This window comes from Photinus pyralis, unplaced genomic scaffold (assembly GCF_008802855.1).
Source record: "Photinus pyralis isolate 1611_PpyrPB1 unplaced genomic scaffold, Ppyr1.3 Ppyr1.4_LG3a, whole genome shotgun sequence".
In the NCBI taxonomy this organism is placed as follows: domain Eukaryota; kingdom Metazoa; phylum Arthropoda; class Insecta; order Coleoptera; family Lampyridae; genus Photinus; species Photinus pyralis.
The window spans coordinates 3,740,380-3,754,705 of record NW_022170509.1 but is presented as its reverse complement, the minus strand read 5'-3'; the positions used below and the strand labels follow the sequence as shown (position 1 = coordinate 3,754,705).

General features: G+C 39.2%; 2 protein-coding genes across 2 annotated transcripts; one reads left to right on the top strand and one right to left on the bottom strand.

Moving 5' to 3' along the window:
• Window positions 1-55: 55 nt before the first annotated feature.
• On the bottom strand, window positions 56-2,888 carry LOC116166052 (protein tyrosine phosphatase type IVA 1-like). The gene is made up of 4 exons (XM_031480875.1): window positions 1,216-2,888; window positions 590-1,165; window positions 238-536; window positions 56-193 (listed from the first exon to the last, which is right to left on the bottom strand). The coding sequence occupies exons 2-4, from the start codon at window positions 689-691 to the stop codon at window positions 106-108; spliced, it is 489 nt and encodes a 162-aa protein (XP_031336735.1). The 5' UTR covers window positions 692-1,165; window positions 1,216-2,888; the 3' UTR covers window positions 56-105.
• A 46-nt stretch (window positions 2,889-2,934) lies between these two features.
• On the top strand, window positions 2,935-9,704 carry LOC116166051 (N-alpha-acetyltransferase 35, NatC auxiliary subunit). Its single transcript, XM_031480874.1, has 12 exons — window positions 2,935-3,076; window positions 3,123-3,220; window positions 3,269-3,417; window positions 3,466-3,689; window positions 3,743-3,908; window positions 6,503-6,698; window positions 6,751-6,932; window positions 6,980-7,174; window positions 7,225-7,365; window positions 7,415-7,593; window positions 8,967-9,441; window positions 9,493-9,704. Exons 1-12 carry the CDS (start codon window positions 3,060-3,062, stop codon window positions 9,628-9,630), a joined length of 2,160 nt encoding a protein of 719 aa, XP_031336734.1. The 5' UTR covers window positions 2,935-3,059; the 3' UTR covers window positions 9,631-9,704.
• Window positions 9,705-14,326: the final 4,622 nt, after the last annotated feature.

Below are 14,326 nucleotides of genomic sequence, written 5' to 3'. Positions count from 1 at the left end.
TTAATTATAAACAGATTATACATTTATAAAACGTAAATAATTTTGTTTTAACAACATGAGTACCTATCTAGGTAAAGCCTCAAGAAAAATAAAGTTTCGCAGATATTAATAGTCATGTATAACAAGTCTGTTGTATGATTTGTAGATCTGCAACTCTTTTTCCTGGTACTTATTGAATGCTCCTCTGCGTTTACTAAAAAAACGAGATGCAGTTGCCGACATTTTTTTGTTAAATACCTTTTGATGAACTCGATGGCCCGCACTGGATCCAAACCCCCCTCAATAAGCGCCAAAGCGACCAGTACTGCCGATCTTCCAAGTCCGTCAACGCAATGTATTCCAATCGCGGAATTTGGAAATTTTTCAAAATGGGCTTTCACAAAGTTAATCCAAATTTCAATCACCCCGTTGGAAGGAAACGATCCATTTTTATACACAAGTTCGCGAACTTCTATGCCATTGTCTTCAAAATCCGAAATGCAGTAATCGGTCTCGCAAACCTTAACTATCGTACGAATACGTTGCTCTTTAAGTTGCTGAAATATATTATTAAATTGCAGTTGCGAATAAAAAGGAATAAAATATTTACCTCGATATAAAGGTTCATCATTGACAAATTGGGTTGACGACAAAGGACTAATTTTAAATGATTAAAATGAAACGAAGTTATTGCCTCTATACTAAAAGCCATTGCATTCACGCAGAATAATGCCAATAAAATAATAAGCGAAACTGTTGAAGCGTTGACCACTTTGAAGGCTTATCACATTATGCATACCTTTTTGTTTTTACATAATCACGGCCGCCATCAAGTTAACGTTTATATTTTTACCGCGCATTAAACATAAGATGTTTATAATTGGGGCTTCCCTCCAACAAATCCAAGAAGACGTGCGCAAGGCGCTTGAGCTTTACACCTCTGTTTTAGCACAACCCACGGCGGTGGGCGTCCTCTCGTCTGTCCGTCTATCTGTCTTTCCGTGCACCCTTTATGTAAGCTCGGTTTGTCGTCGCCAATAACATATTATTATACATATCCTGATCCGTTATCCTCGATACAGGACCCAGGGGCTTATGCATTTTGATACTCTTAATCCCAATCTCATAAGTTGATTGATTGCAAAATTTTATTTTTCATTTTTCAATAGTGAAAATCTAGTAGAAACTAAAACAAAGACAACAGAAATGCAGATCCCCACAAGAAAATGGACGAACCAGTTTTCCTTTCAAAGCGCATTAGAAAGAAAATACGATGTTAGGTATCGAGGTACTTGAAGATCCCGAGATTCCTTGAAAATCTCGAAATGATTTTGGAGAATTAATTGGTTCTAAAGGGCCCAAAACTACGACTCATGAGATTCAAAAATCCTCCAGGAGGATTACTTTTTAAATTTTAAAATTGGATCTGCGCATGTGCACACAATTACTTCTTTATTTCATTTAAAATGATATTGGTATATGTAGCGCTTTGCTCCCGAAATATTCGCACTTAATATTTTGATCCCAACAGATACGCTAGGCACTCTCTTCCAGCACTCCGTTCTCCAGAAATATAACTGGTCTCGATCACTTTCATAGTTCCACCCGGCCTATATAGCCCATGACCATGCACACATTTTTGATTTTTACAAAGGCTATCTGCGGCGCCTCTAGACGAGAGCCATCTTGGTTTCAGCGGTCGTGAAGGAAGTATGATGTATTTTTAATGCTGGTAGTAATCTTTGCCTTTTGTTATCATTTATTCGTGTTCTGTATACCACATTTTGTTTTTTAAAATAATTTTCAATGAAATTGACATAATTTAACTTCAATGTTCAATTGTGTGCGTGAAAATGCCGTAACTTTTATTGTTGGAAATCGTTTTTATTTTGGGTGTAAATCAATTTATGGTTTTGTTTTTTGATTACATGGTCTTGACTCGAAGTTACAATTCCAATATGAGGGACAAAATAGCACCACAGATGGGCCAGCGGGTCGGAGGGGAAAACAACTCCAGTAGTTTATTGGGCACCACCAGATCCGGCTTATTGAAACTCTGACACTTCGATCCATTCACTTTTTACTTGGCAAAACATCCTCTCAGGGTATAATACATGGGAAAGGTCTTTTCTGAGATTTTGTTTCTAAAAATGCGTTTGGGGGGAATTTAGCGGGCGACGCTAAATAAAGTTCTATTGCATTTTATGGAATATATTTAAAAATATTATGTGCAAAATAGTAGCCGAAGTGCACGCGGCGAGCGCTCTCGTCCGACTGAGCGCGGATGCGAGTCTTCTGTCTGATGGCTGGTTTGGTGATGCGAGTAAGACATCGCCGAGGTACGCGAACGTATAAGGTAGATCCTTGAGAACCTGATCGATTAGGCGTTGGAAATTCCTGAGACTAATCGTCATCATCTGGAACTCGAATAGTTCGAAAAAGCGGTTGTAATGGCGGTCTTCTCGATGTACGAAGGCTCGACTGGTACTTGATGGAAGTTTTGAGAAGGTGGTGCACCTATCCAGAATCTGCGACACGTTCTGCATATGGGCTGGTGAGTAACGATCGAAAAGTTCTTCTGACTGGTAGGGCATGGCGCGAGGATGAGCTGGCAAAGTGGACTGATTCTGCACGTGGAATTGCTGGAGAGCTGGTTGTTTCTTGTTACGTTCCGAGCTCTAATCGTTTGTGCCCAGGGACACTACGCTCTCATCGGTTGGCCGTTTCGACCAATGAGGATGCAGCACATTTTAGTTTGCTGCCGGACGTACAGGCGGCGCGTCGCCACACTATGCGTTGTGTAAACGCCGGTTTGAACGTTTTAACCCAAATTTGATAAGAATAATGTATGCCATTTTTTGATTTTGTATTATACACGTTCCATTAAATGAAAAATATTTGTCACAACTTCACTGAACGTACCCATTGACTCATTTGGTTACCGTCAGCGTGGCGTGCGACACTGGGAAGATTGTTGTCAAATTTTTGTTTGGGACTTCTTTTTATGTTTAAATGTTTAAATTTATATGTAATTATTTAAATAAATACCGGACACTTTACTTTTATGACAATCAATAAATATGGACTATTTAGAATCGTACGTACTTGTGTTAAACCTAACCAAATTTAAATGAAATCGACAGGGATCTTTTCAGGGATTGCACCGGAGGCGCTCCAATGTTACAAAAAGCCACTTACCATTGGGCTACGATAACCTGCGAATTTTTAGATGCGGTCCAAGGTGCGTTTGTGTGTTGCGAACTGGCTGTACTTAACCTTGCATTTCTAGGGCTCGAATTGGGCGAGCTGCTTCACGATGAATCCTTTGGGTTGTTTGAAGCAATGTCTGCAATCGAAATGATGGACCCGAAGATGGATGCTGGTATGCTGTGTAATCGCGGAAATAAAAAGGCAAAGTCGTTCGAGCAAGCGGTTTCGGTTTGTATACCAAAGGCTTGAGGGCGCTTTGTGAAAGTTTGATTTAAGGATTCGACGTTGAAGTTAAATAATTTCTCCAACAGAGAACTGATTGATATAATTGACACCACTTTGGCATGTATCGTTTCATGGTTAGAGGGACACTCTTTAGCACAAACTGTATTTACAAATTTATATCTGCACAAACCTTACTCAATTGAAGATAGAACGCTAAAGGTATTTTCGTTGGCGGTGTACAAAGTCTTGGAAATTATTAAAGAGTTTATACACAAGTACGTGCGGGTGGGGGGGGCCGGTTTTTACGATTCTCACCTACTATTTTAAGGGCCATTGTGTACGAAGAGGAGGATTTTCAACCAATGCATTACGGGTATCACTTAAATCCAGATCTTTCCGAACAGAGAATGATTGGAATGCTCAGGGAAGTGGAAGAAGAGCTTCATAAAAAGTCAAGATCGAAATTTCAAAATGGACAACCTCTGCCAAATGAAGTAAGTATCGAATTTATTTGATTACGTTTGGAATTTGCAAAAAACTGGGAACTGAAAACCGTATCTACGTATCTCTTGGTTTTTCTGTCCAAATCTTGTGTAACTCTATATAGGGACGTGAGACAGCACGCCTCCGTCTAACATGCCTATCCTTTCTCTCACCCCCGTATACATTCTTAATTCTGTATTTCTGGGACGTATACAGAAAAAATGCTCTGTTGCATTTAAGGGTCATTTCGAACCGATTACGGTTGATTTCTGCATGATTCAAAGTCGTAGGTATGTATCAAACGTTTAAAATCCACACAAACTAAGTTTGCAGAGTTTCTGAATTGTTTAAATTTTATTTGCCTTTTTACATTTTTCAGAATTATTAAAAATTTTCAGTTTTCTACGTTTTTAATGAATATCTGTGGTGCTAAGTATGTTAAAGTAGCACTCCGGCCATGTTCTGGAAAGTGTTCCAGGGAGGCAGTGTGGCTAGCAGTATGTTTTTTACTCTTAAAGTAAATTCCATGTGCTTAATTTTAGACCTTCATGGGCCCCATGGACAAGAAAACACCAAAAATGGTTATACGCGACTGGGTCCTCTCAGTTCGTATTCTAGTGTTGTCTGCCTTTTTCAAATTATTTGACGACTCATAAATTTCGGAGTCATTTGGACCTGATTCTGAGATTTTTTCATGATTAAAATGTCGCTAATCTCAAATGTAAGATTCACAGTTTTCAGAATTTTCAGAATTTTTGGATTTATGCGAAGTTTTTTTTACTTTTCTGAATGTTTTGAATGATTAGAATTTGCGTCATTTTTTAATATTGTTGTCCGATTTTTTAATTTTTCAAAATTTATAATTTTTGTCGACGGGAAACGGTTCCCAAGTAAATACAGAGGGTTAGTTCAGTGTGTTTTGGGTCTAATTCCAACCTTTCTTCATGACTCTAAGGATTTCGACACATTTTAAATTTATATTTGTATGTATATATTGTGGTTTTTTATAATTTTTTCATATTTTTTAGCTACTTTATTTTCAACGTTTTTTATGTTATTTGAATTTATTGTGTATATTGTGATTTTTTATATTTTTGTAAGTACTTTATTTCTATTTGCTTCGAATTGTTTGTGATTTTTTATAATTTTGCCATATTTTTTTAAGTACTTTGTTTCTATTTACTTCAAATTTTTGTGTTATTTGTATTTTTCGCAATTTGGCCATAAGGTTCCTTTCTTATTAAACACAGATTGTTACTCTCGGCTCTGTTTTTGGCTTATTTGGAACTGATTTTCAGAGAAACTTATTCATGACTCACAAGTATCGACTTATAAGATTCAGAAGTTTTCCTAATTTTTGAATTTTTTTTTCCATAATGTCCCACTTTTCCAAATCGTGAACCCAGCCTCGCCGATTAATTCACGGGTCATGAAAAGCGCACATTTTCTCATTGTTCGTGATTTATAATACATTTTATGCACTATTTTTTCATAATATTGTAACGGAAACGCTCCAGACGTGACGTCGCCTTTGGCGCTCTGCAATTTTCTAGGCGCGCGATAGTGGGAATGTTTGCGACGTATCTGGTAATTACGCGAGTGTTCTGGACTTACATTGCTTGCGTGTATAAATGGTTGCGGACCGAACATCGCAGGCAGTTTACTACCGAACGAGATCGAGTACGGACGAAACATTGAGCGCGAAAATCTGATATAAATTGCGAAGTGTGTAATATAAATAGTCGATATAAATTGTACAGTTTTTAGTGTTTTAGTTTTGTTTAATAAATATTGATATAAATCGAACCCGAATTTATAAATCACGTTACAATATTTTTAAAAAGTGTGAAACGCTTAGCGCGGCCAGCTTCACGCACCTAAAAAATTAGCAGGAAAATCAAAAAATGGTCAATTGTTACTTGCGAAAGATACAGAAAAATATATTACAAAAGTTTCTTTATGATCTTTGAATAATCTGCTGTTTTCAAAATAAGTATACGGGGTCAGGTAATAAAAGTTATCTCATTTGTTTAAATGGAACACTGTATAAATATACAACTTTTAATTAATTATTCGATTTTGTGTTACAGCGCCTTTCGAACTCATTGTTCAAAAAATACTCAAATATCAATTTTTGCAAAAGATTTTTTAAATTTCTTAAATTTTCTGCATTTTTGTAATTTCAATCTTGAATGTTTGCGTGATGTTTGGTGGTTCTTCAAGATTTGACGAATTTTTTTAGTCTTCGGTTATTATTTATGTGCGCCTGTAAAACAAATGGATTGCCGATGTGCAGATCCAACATTAATATTTATGGTTGGGTTTTTCTGAAATGTTCAGTAAAGGAAATAAATTAAACGCAAATAAAAAAAAATGACTGCATCAGCGGACGCAAGAATACTATTAGGCTTGCTTAGACTTACACTTTTGTGGTACAATTCTTTTCAAATTTTATCGGAAAATGCTTCCTATCGAATCAGATCAAATCACTTGTCAAAAAATGTGTCGCGCATACGCAAATTACGAATTCAAATTTTGTAGTATTCCTCAAAGTTTTTAAAATTTGCTTCCACACGAGTTTTTAAAAATTGTTTTTCATTTATAGATGGATGAGACAGTTGCACTGTATGCGAGAATAAAATTCGTCAGAGTGTTTTACCAGGCCCTCACGTTACTTTTACAAAGAAAAGAAGATCCCCAACCAGCAATAACAGATTGCCAAAGATTATTCGTTACTGCTACAGATATGCTGCTGATAATGCAAAAAACGGTCCAATCGGACGCACAACAAAGCAATATATGTAAGCTTCTTTCTATTGACATGGAACGATTAGGAATTTTTTTCATTTTCAGTAGAACACGCTCAGGTATTAGGTTTTGAACCGCTTATAAACCAAAGACTGCTACCTCCGACCTTCCCTCGCTACACGAAGATTAAACCGAAAGAAGAAGCACTGGTGTACTTTGAAGATATAATTGAACGATTGAAGACGGTATGCAAAATTCACGGCATTTCGTCGTTTCATCAAGCCTTGGTGAGTGGTCGGTTTGATTAAAATTTTAATAAACATCCGACATGCAGGATTTCTTCATCGAGTTTAGCAAGAGCAGTCCATGCCTTTTGTCACGTTCGGCCTTACAGTTATTGTACTTGGGGAGCCATAGTGCAGTACTCGCGTCTAATCCAAATATTCTAAAAGAGTTACTAAAGGATGCCGCAAAATCGTTTATTTCCCCTCCAGCATTGATGGCGAAGGCCATCGTGTCAAATCAGCAGGTGCGTTCGATCTCACAGGTCAGGTGGACATTTCTACCATTAAATTTTAGGCCAAAATGTACGTCGACACGTTCTTTTCTCATTGCACAAGACCGTTCGCGAATTTACTACAACTTTGCGGTCACAATCGCGCCAGACAAAGGGATAAGTTGGCTCATTTGCTCGAGGAGTTTACCAGTTTGCAGGATGAGGTTTGTTTGCGCTTTTGATTTTAAATTTGGTCTATCTATTTTGACATAGGCAGAACGAGTGGACGCCTATTTGCACAATATCTCAATCAGTTGCACTTGGTCGAGACCACATTTGGCTTGTTTCGGCACATGGATCTTGTACCACACTTTGAGAATTATGATTATGTATCTGCTGGCTGGATTTGAGTTGGAGTTGTATAGTGTGCACGAGTATTATTACATTTATTGGTTAGTATACCCCTTAACAATGGAGAAAACATTTCTTTATTTTAAAATGGAGAAGTTGGTTGGTGTAAATCATGCAAGAATACCTCTTTGTATTTTATTTATTCTCTTTCTCACAAATAATTTAATATCACACAGATGTAAATGTACTACTTGTTACAAATTGGCTTCGACATTTTGGATATAAGCCCCTGCTGAATTAGAGCTAAACTAAAATCCACCGGTATTGTTACAAATATAAGTACAGATTTTTTTGGAATATAATGCGACGAACTCTGCCGGAAAGTCCGCGCTCAAACACGTTATAATTTAATTAAGACAAAAGAATTATAATTATTTGTAAATTTGAAATTGCAAAATAAATGGCGACAGTCGGCGGGACTCGAGCGCCACCAGAAGATTGAGAAACCCTGCTTCTAGCAAAGGTCGGCGGTTTTCGGAATGATTGTAGAAGCTTCAGGTAATCGGATGGAGAGAACGGCGATTCCAGGGAACGCCCACTGGCGAATAATCTAAAAGAGACACACGGAAACAGTAATGATTAAGATTTCCCAGGGAGCGGAAGCATAACTTAACTAACGTGTAATAACCCAAGTGCAGCCGAGAAACGACTGTGCAATTCAAAACTCCCGCTCAAGCGCCCTGCCCCACCAAGGATGGTTATAGAGCGTCTTGGCAGTCCTCAAAGGACATGCCTGTTCAAATGACTCCACAATGGAGTTGATAAGAAGATCTGCTTTGTCGTGTATGTCGGTAGACTCCAAGAGGCGTTCCCCGAAAGGGTTTTTCTCCAAGGAGATCTTTGTAAACTGGAATATCTGTTACCTTGGGGGTTGTGATAGCGCCCTTGCAGTTAATTTCAAATGAAATTATTCTATGATCTAACAAGTTCGCTGCTGGTGTATCAGCGTCCCTTGCGGTTGATCCTTCATGACTGTGTGGAAGAAACACCAGCTGCCTACCTTTTCCCAGGAATTCTGCACCTCCAAGCCCCACAACCACGACAAGACCCAACAATGAGGGGGTGTGTACGCGCATGGACCATTTTTTTTCTCATACATATATCCTGCACATCGGAAAAGTTTGAATTTAACAACCATTCAAAGTACTGCAGTTTCCATGTTTCAAAAACTTAACCTTTTATGCTCAGAATGTTATTAGGGATGAGTAGGTATATTTACATCTGTAGTACTAAAATTTTAAGAAAACCCTACATACTAATACTTTGCATATCATGTCTTAATTCTCCTGCGATCTTTGATAACTTGTACTCCTGTGTGTCTAAAATTGTAAAAATTAATTCATTACAATCCATCAAATTTGTTCAGATGATGACCCTATACTCATTCTAGGTAGGTAATTAAAATTATTTTCAGGTATCTGTATGAGTTCCTGTATGGATGGTTGGTATCTGCACTAACACGAGCCGATAGTTTCTTGGTTGAGCAAGAGCTAATAGGTGAACTACGTAAAACGAAAGGGAATAAGAAAATCAAGCCCAAGTACAAGAAGAAAGCGAGACCTTACAATCGAGATATACTATTTTTTCAAGCGTTACAGAATATGTGCGGTGGCTATTACAAGGCTCTGATAGGGTTTAGAATCGATGAAAAGTTAACCATGCCTCACCCTCAATTTGATAGCGAGCAGGTTCGATATGAACACAGATTTGCACCCTTTCAAAGTTTACTAACACCACCACCAGTGCAATACTCGGAGTTCAGGGATATGACCTCGCCAGCAAGGTGTAGTCAACAAGCAATTGACAGCATGTACTTGTATATAGCCGGCTGTAAGCACTTTCATCAGGCCAGGCAACTGCTGGAAACTGTAACTCCGCTTGATCCCGAGGTATGTGTACCCTACATCACGACTTTGAAATTGTAGGTATATATTTTGCAGGTTGTGGAATTACTCAAAATTTGTAAAACAAATTTTGTGGTCTTGAAATTGCTAGCGGGTGGTCACAAAAAGGAATCGACAACATCACCTAACTTTGATTTTTCTAAACATAGACATTTTCCTATAATTAAACTGTAAAAAAATGTTTACTTAATCGCTAGAAATTTTGTGACTTTTGTTTAAGAGTAAAGTGTATAGTTCGACTACTTTGATTTGATGCAATGAGTGTTTAAAATAGTTTCGATTAAATTTGTCCAGCTTTCCATAAGAGGGTGCTGGTTATTTGTTACGATGCTACCAAAAACTGCAAAATGTCGTTACATATATGCTGACCTGTAAATTGGATGGTATACAATTGGACAGACAGAAAAGGCCCTGGAAAAATCTATTTGCAGTTTTGGATTTTACAAGCCGAAATGTATAAGAATAAGTTCCAGGATTATAGCTAGGTTAAGCTAGAGAGGGAGTTAGGTTAGGTTGGGGTATTCGTGAGGTTAAGTTAGGTTAGGTTAAGGAGCTAGTTAGGTTAGAAGTACATTGTAGTTCTGTTAGGTTAGGGAGCGAGTTAGGTTAGATGTGGATTGTAGTTAGGTTAAGTTAGATATGCTTAGGGTAATACTCAGGTTAGATCAGAGTGCTATAGCGCGTTCGCACCTCCAGATACAGTATGGTGCTTATGGACATACAGTACATGCTTGCCAAACGTGACAATGACAGCACAAGGAGATTATGTTTTGTTTTAATACTTCAATTTCATATTATGTCAATTTGACATCAATGCGGTTAGAAACAAGGATAGTATTATCGAAACGCAAACTAGTAAGAGAGGCAATTAGTCCGTCTGCATCTGGAGGTGCGAACGCACTATAGTTAGGTTAGCTTAGTTTAAGTGAGGTGAAGTAAGCTCCGCCTCCAAGGTTGGTTGGCCACGCCTCTTCGCATGGGCCCGCCCACAAAAACACCAAAACCTAAAGCTAGCATTACACTTGTCAATTTATTCATGAATTAATTCACGAATTTATTGTCGTCAATTTCTTCACGACAGTGTTTGGTTTTTACATCTGTGAATAAATTGGTGAAGTTTTTCATTGGAGCAGTGGTGCCATCCCAATCAAAAAAATAGGTTACAGTTGTAAAATGTTTTGTAATCATTTATTTGCTTACCTTTCCACAACTACTCTTCTCGTTTTTATTAGACATTTTTTCGGGTAAAATGTAAACATAAACATATAGTCATAACCTCACTCTCTCTGATATAAACAAAAATTTTTTGGTTGGTAGCACTGAACTTCACGGTAAAATTGGCGAAAAATAGAACATGTTTTAATTTCGTGAAGAAATTCACGAAGTTCTTCGTGAATTTATTGGATGTCAAAGTTGGTGTATTACGTTATACAATTTCTTCATGAAGTAACTTCATGAATTAATTCATGAAGAAATTGACAAGTGTAATGCTAGCTTAACTGAGAAGGAACACCTAACCTCACTAACAAGGAACTTTAACGTCACTCACAAAATCTAAGCTTACGTGCAAAAAACTTAAACCTCACAAGTCCATCAAATTAACACCTTTATTTATTCATTTCATTTATAGGGTGATTGGGATATTCCGGGACTGTCGTCCCGGAATGAGGTGTACCTACTGTCACGAAACCAAGTTTTTCATCTTCCTTGATCTTTGATCAAAAATCAATACCCAACCCCACCATAGCTTTGGTGCACTGCACGAACCAAAAGAAATAGCCACAAACCACGACCGCGGGATTGTGACTTACTTTAATACGTATGTTATAGCATTGTTCATTAATGAGCTCCTAGCGAGTTCATAATTTTTAATTTTTACAATGAAATTTTGCAGGTGAATTCTTTATCTCATGTGCAGATCGGAGTTCGTGAATTGGCAATGTAGGTAAAAAAATAAGGATCTCCATTAGTTATGAACCGAATTGCATGAAATTCAAAATGAGCATAGCTTTAGTCACATTTATTCCTTTACTTCATTGCGTGGGAGATTTCAATTTAGATCTCTTAAATTATAATAACTCGAATTGCATTAAATTCACCAGTATGTTGTATGAGGTCGGTCTAAAACAATTAATTAACGAGCCTACTAGAATCACGTCTAAACTCATCGATCCTACTGGACCTTATCATTGTTTCAACTCAATTAAACGTCGCTGACAGTGGAAGTGTTCCTATGCATCATATTTCAGCATACGCCTCGATTTTCTGCACCCTATTGCCTGTAGCATGTATGTGACCTCCAAGTCGCAACCCTTGTTTAAAACTTTAAAACTAAAATGTTACAGTATCTGACAATTTTAAATTTGAACCGTTCCCGCTTTTATTTATTTCATTTATGGAGAAAAACTCAAGTTACGCCAATGGATTTGTTCACCGCGCGTTTTCAACAATTCGAATTGCGCAAGGACGTCATAAGTAATTTCGCGTCATGGTTTTCAAGCTCGCGAGATAATGGTTGACGCAGTATTATTAAGCGGCAGAGCAAAGCGATGCAAGCTTTATAGGGGAGTCGATGGTGTCCGTCTGTCCGTGAACAGGATCACTGTCAAACGCTTGGACCGATTTGGTTCAAACTTTGCACAGTAGACTTATATGCCTCATGTAACAAGCCAATTGAAAATGGGTCAAATCCAATGACTCCGTGGAGTCACACCGAGGTACCTGCCGCTTTTTTAAACGCTCTTTATGGGTTTATTATTATGTAGAGCACTAGAACAGGTAGTTGGGAGTGCGTGCGTCAAGAGACTAGGTACTTTTTGCGTCTCTTTGTAAATTTATCATGAAATAAATAGGCTGTACAGGGAGTTGATATAATTTGAAATATAATGTAGAAGTCGAGTGGAACTTTTCTACTCCGTAGCATTTTACATTTAACTTGCTGAAAGTGCGACTTTGAATTTAATTACGATTAGGTTTGTGCGGCGGATCGTAGATTTCGGTTTGCTGTATGTGGGGGCGTAAAACATTAACGGGGCATTGTTGATACTTTTTGATGAAAAACAGCGTGATTGGTTTTCGAACCAAAATAAAAGGGGTAAACCCTCTGGCTCTCCTTGGTGTGCCTGCGGCTGATGCGATGTAAAGGAGGAACGGAGCATGCGAATGAAAAATCATTCCCCCTCGGCAATTTTTCTTGAATGGTTTTTCTGGCACCTGGCCCCTCTGTTCGAAAATGTTAGCTAGCCGAAAGAAAGCCCCGCAACAAACTTCAAATGGTCTTGATTGAAATCCATAGAATTAATTTGTTTAGTTAATAGTTAATAATATGTTGGTAATGCTATTATTAATTGGAAATGACATGCGCTTGACTATGGAACTGCCTTCGGTTGGTCCGCAAGTCGAGTAAGATTGAATGTCCACAGTCCCGAAATACCGGGATCCCGCAGCATTCTTGCGAGATTAATCCCGCACATAAATGGAGCGGGATCCCGCGGGATTTGCGGGACAGGAATTTGTCGACCAAGGGGACGACTCTGTTTACTTTGTTAATCAAACTGATAACGGCGAATTATTTTTTGAATAATTGTTAAACTTTTTTCGTTAAAAATGTACTATGATTTTTGAGGCACTTTAGAAGACTTTTTGTGCTTTACAGGTAAGGTTTTTTGAGTTCTCGGTTAGGCCGAAGGTACTTTTTTGTTAAATATTGGGATAATTAGCGATTTATTTTAATACAGAAGTTTACCGCACAGAATTGCTTATTTGCCAATTTATTTAAAGTCCCGCGGGATTAACATCTAACAATGCCGCAAATACCGGGATTGAGAGTTTGCTGCGGGATTGCATTCCCTACTAGAAACCAACTTCGAAAGAAAATTCAAAGGGCCGTAACTTTTGAACTAGGTAGCCCAATCTTGGAACTGTTTGAAATTATGGATTCTACAGGCCACATTCAAAGTATCAATGCACCAAGTATCAAGTATTGAGTACCAGTGCAGCAAGCACCGAGTGCCAATGCACCGAGCACCGAGTGCAAATGCACCGAGTGCAAGTGCACCGAGCACCTAGTGCCAATGCATCGAGTGCAAATGCACCGAGCACCGAGTGCAAATGCACCGAACACCGAGTGCAAATGCACCGAGCACCAAGTGCAAATGCACCGAGCACCGAGTGCAAATGCACCGAGCACCGAGGACCGAGTGCAAATGCACCGAGCACCGAGTGCAAATGCACCGAGCACCGAGTGCAAATGCACCGAGCACCGAGTGCAAATGCACCGAGCACCGAGTGCAAATGCACCGAGCACCGAGTGCAAATGCACCGAGCACCGAGGACCGAGTGCAAATGCACCGAGCACCGAGTGCAAATGCACCGAGCACCGAGTGCAAATGCACCGAGCACCGAGTGCAAATGCACCGAGCACCGAGTGCAAATGCACCGAGCACCGAGGACCGAGTGCAAATGCACCGAGCACCGAGTGCAAATGCACCGAGCAACGAGCACCGAGTGCAAATGCACCGAAGACAGAGTACAAATGCACCGAGCACCGAGTGCAAATGCACCAAGCACCGAGTGCAAATGCACCGAGGACCGAGTGCAAATGCACCGAGGACCGAGTGCAAATGCACCGAGCACCGAGTGCAAATGCACCGAGCACCGAGGACCGAGTGCAAATGCACCGAGCACCGAGTGCAAATGCACCGAGCACCGAGGACCGAGTGCAAATGCACCGAGCACCGAGTGCAAATGCACCGAGCACCGAGGACCGAGTGCAAATGCACCGAGCACCGAGTGCAAATGCACCGAGCACCGAGGACCGAGTGCAAATGCACCGAGCACCGAGTGCAAATGCACCGAGCACCGAGGACCG

Excerpts from the sequence above, each read along its gene's own strand:
- LOC116166051 (XM_031480874.1), top strand. Across the intron at positions 6,933-6,979 it reads CGTCGTTTCATCAAGCCTTG|GATTTCTTCATCGAGTTTAG; the intron begins GTGAGTGGTCGG and ends TCCGACATGCAG. Across the intron at positions 9,442-9,492 it reads TAACTCCGCTTGATCCCGAG|GTTGTGGAATTACTCAAAAT; the intron begins GTATGTGTACCC and ends TATATTTTGCAG.
- LOC116166052 (XM_031480875.1), bottom strand. The coding sequence starts at position 691 with ATGGCTTTTAGTATAGAGGCAATAACTTCGTTTCATTTTAATCATTTA. Across the intron at positions 537-589 it reads TGATGAACCTTTATATCGAG|CAACTTAAAGAGCAACGTAT; the intron begins GTAAATATTTTA and ends AATATATTTCAG. Across the intron at positions 194-237 it reads GCCATCGAGTTCATCAAAAG|TAAACGCAGAGGAGCATTCA; the intron begins GTATTTAACAAA and ends TCGTTTTTTTAG.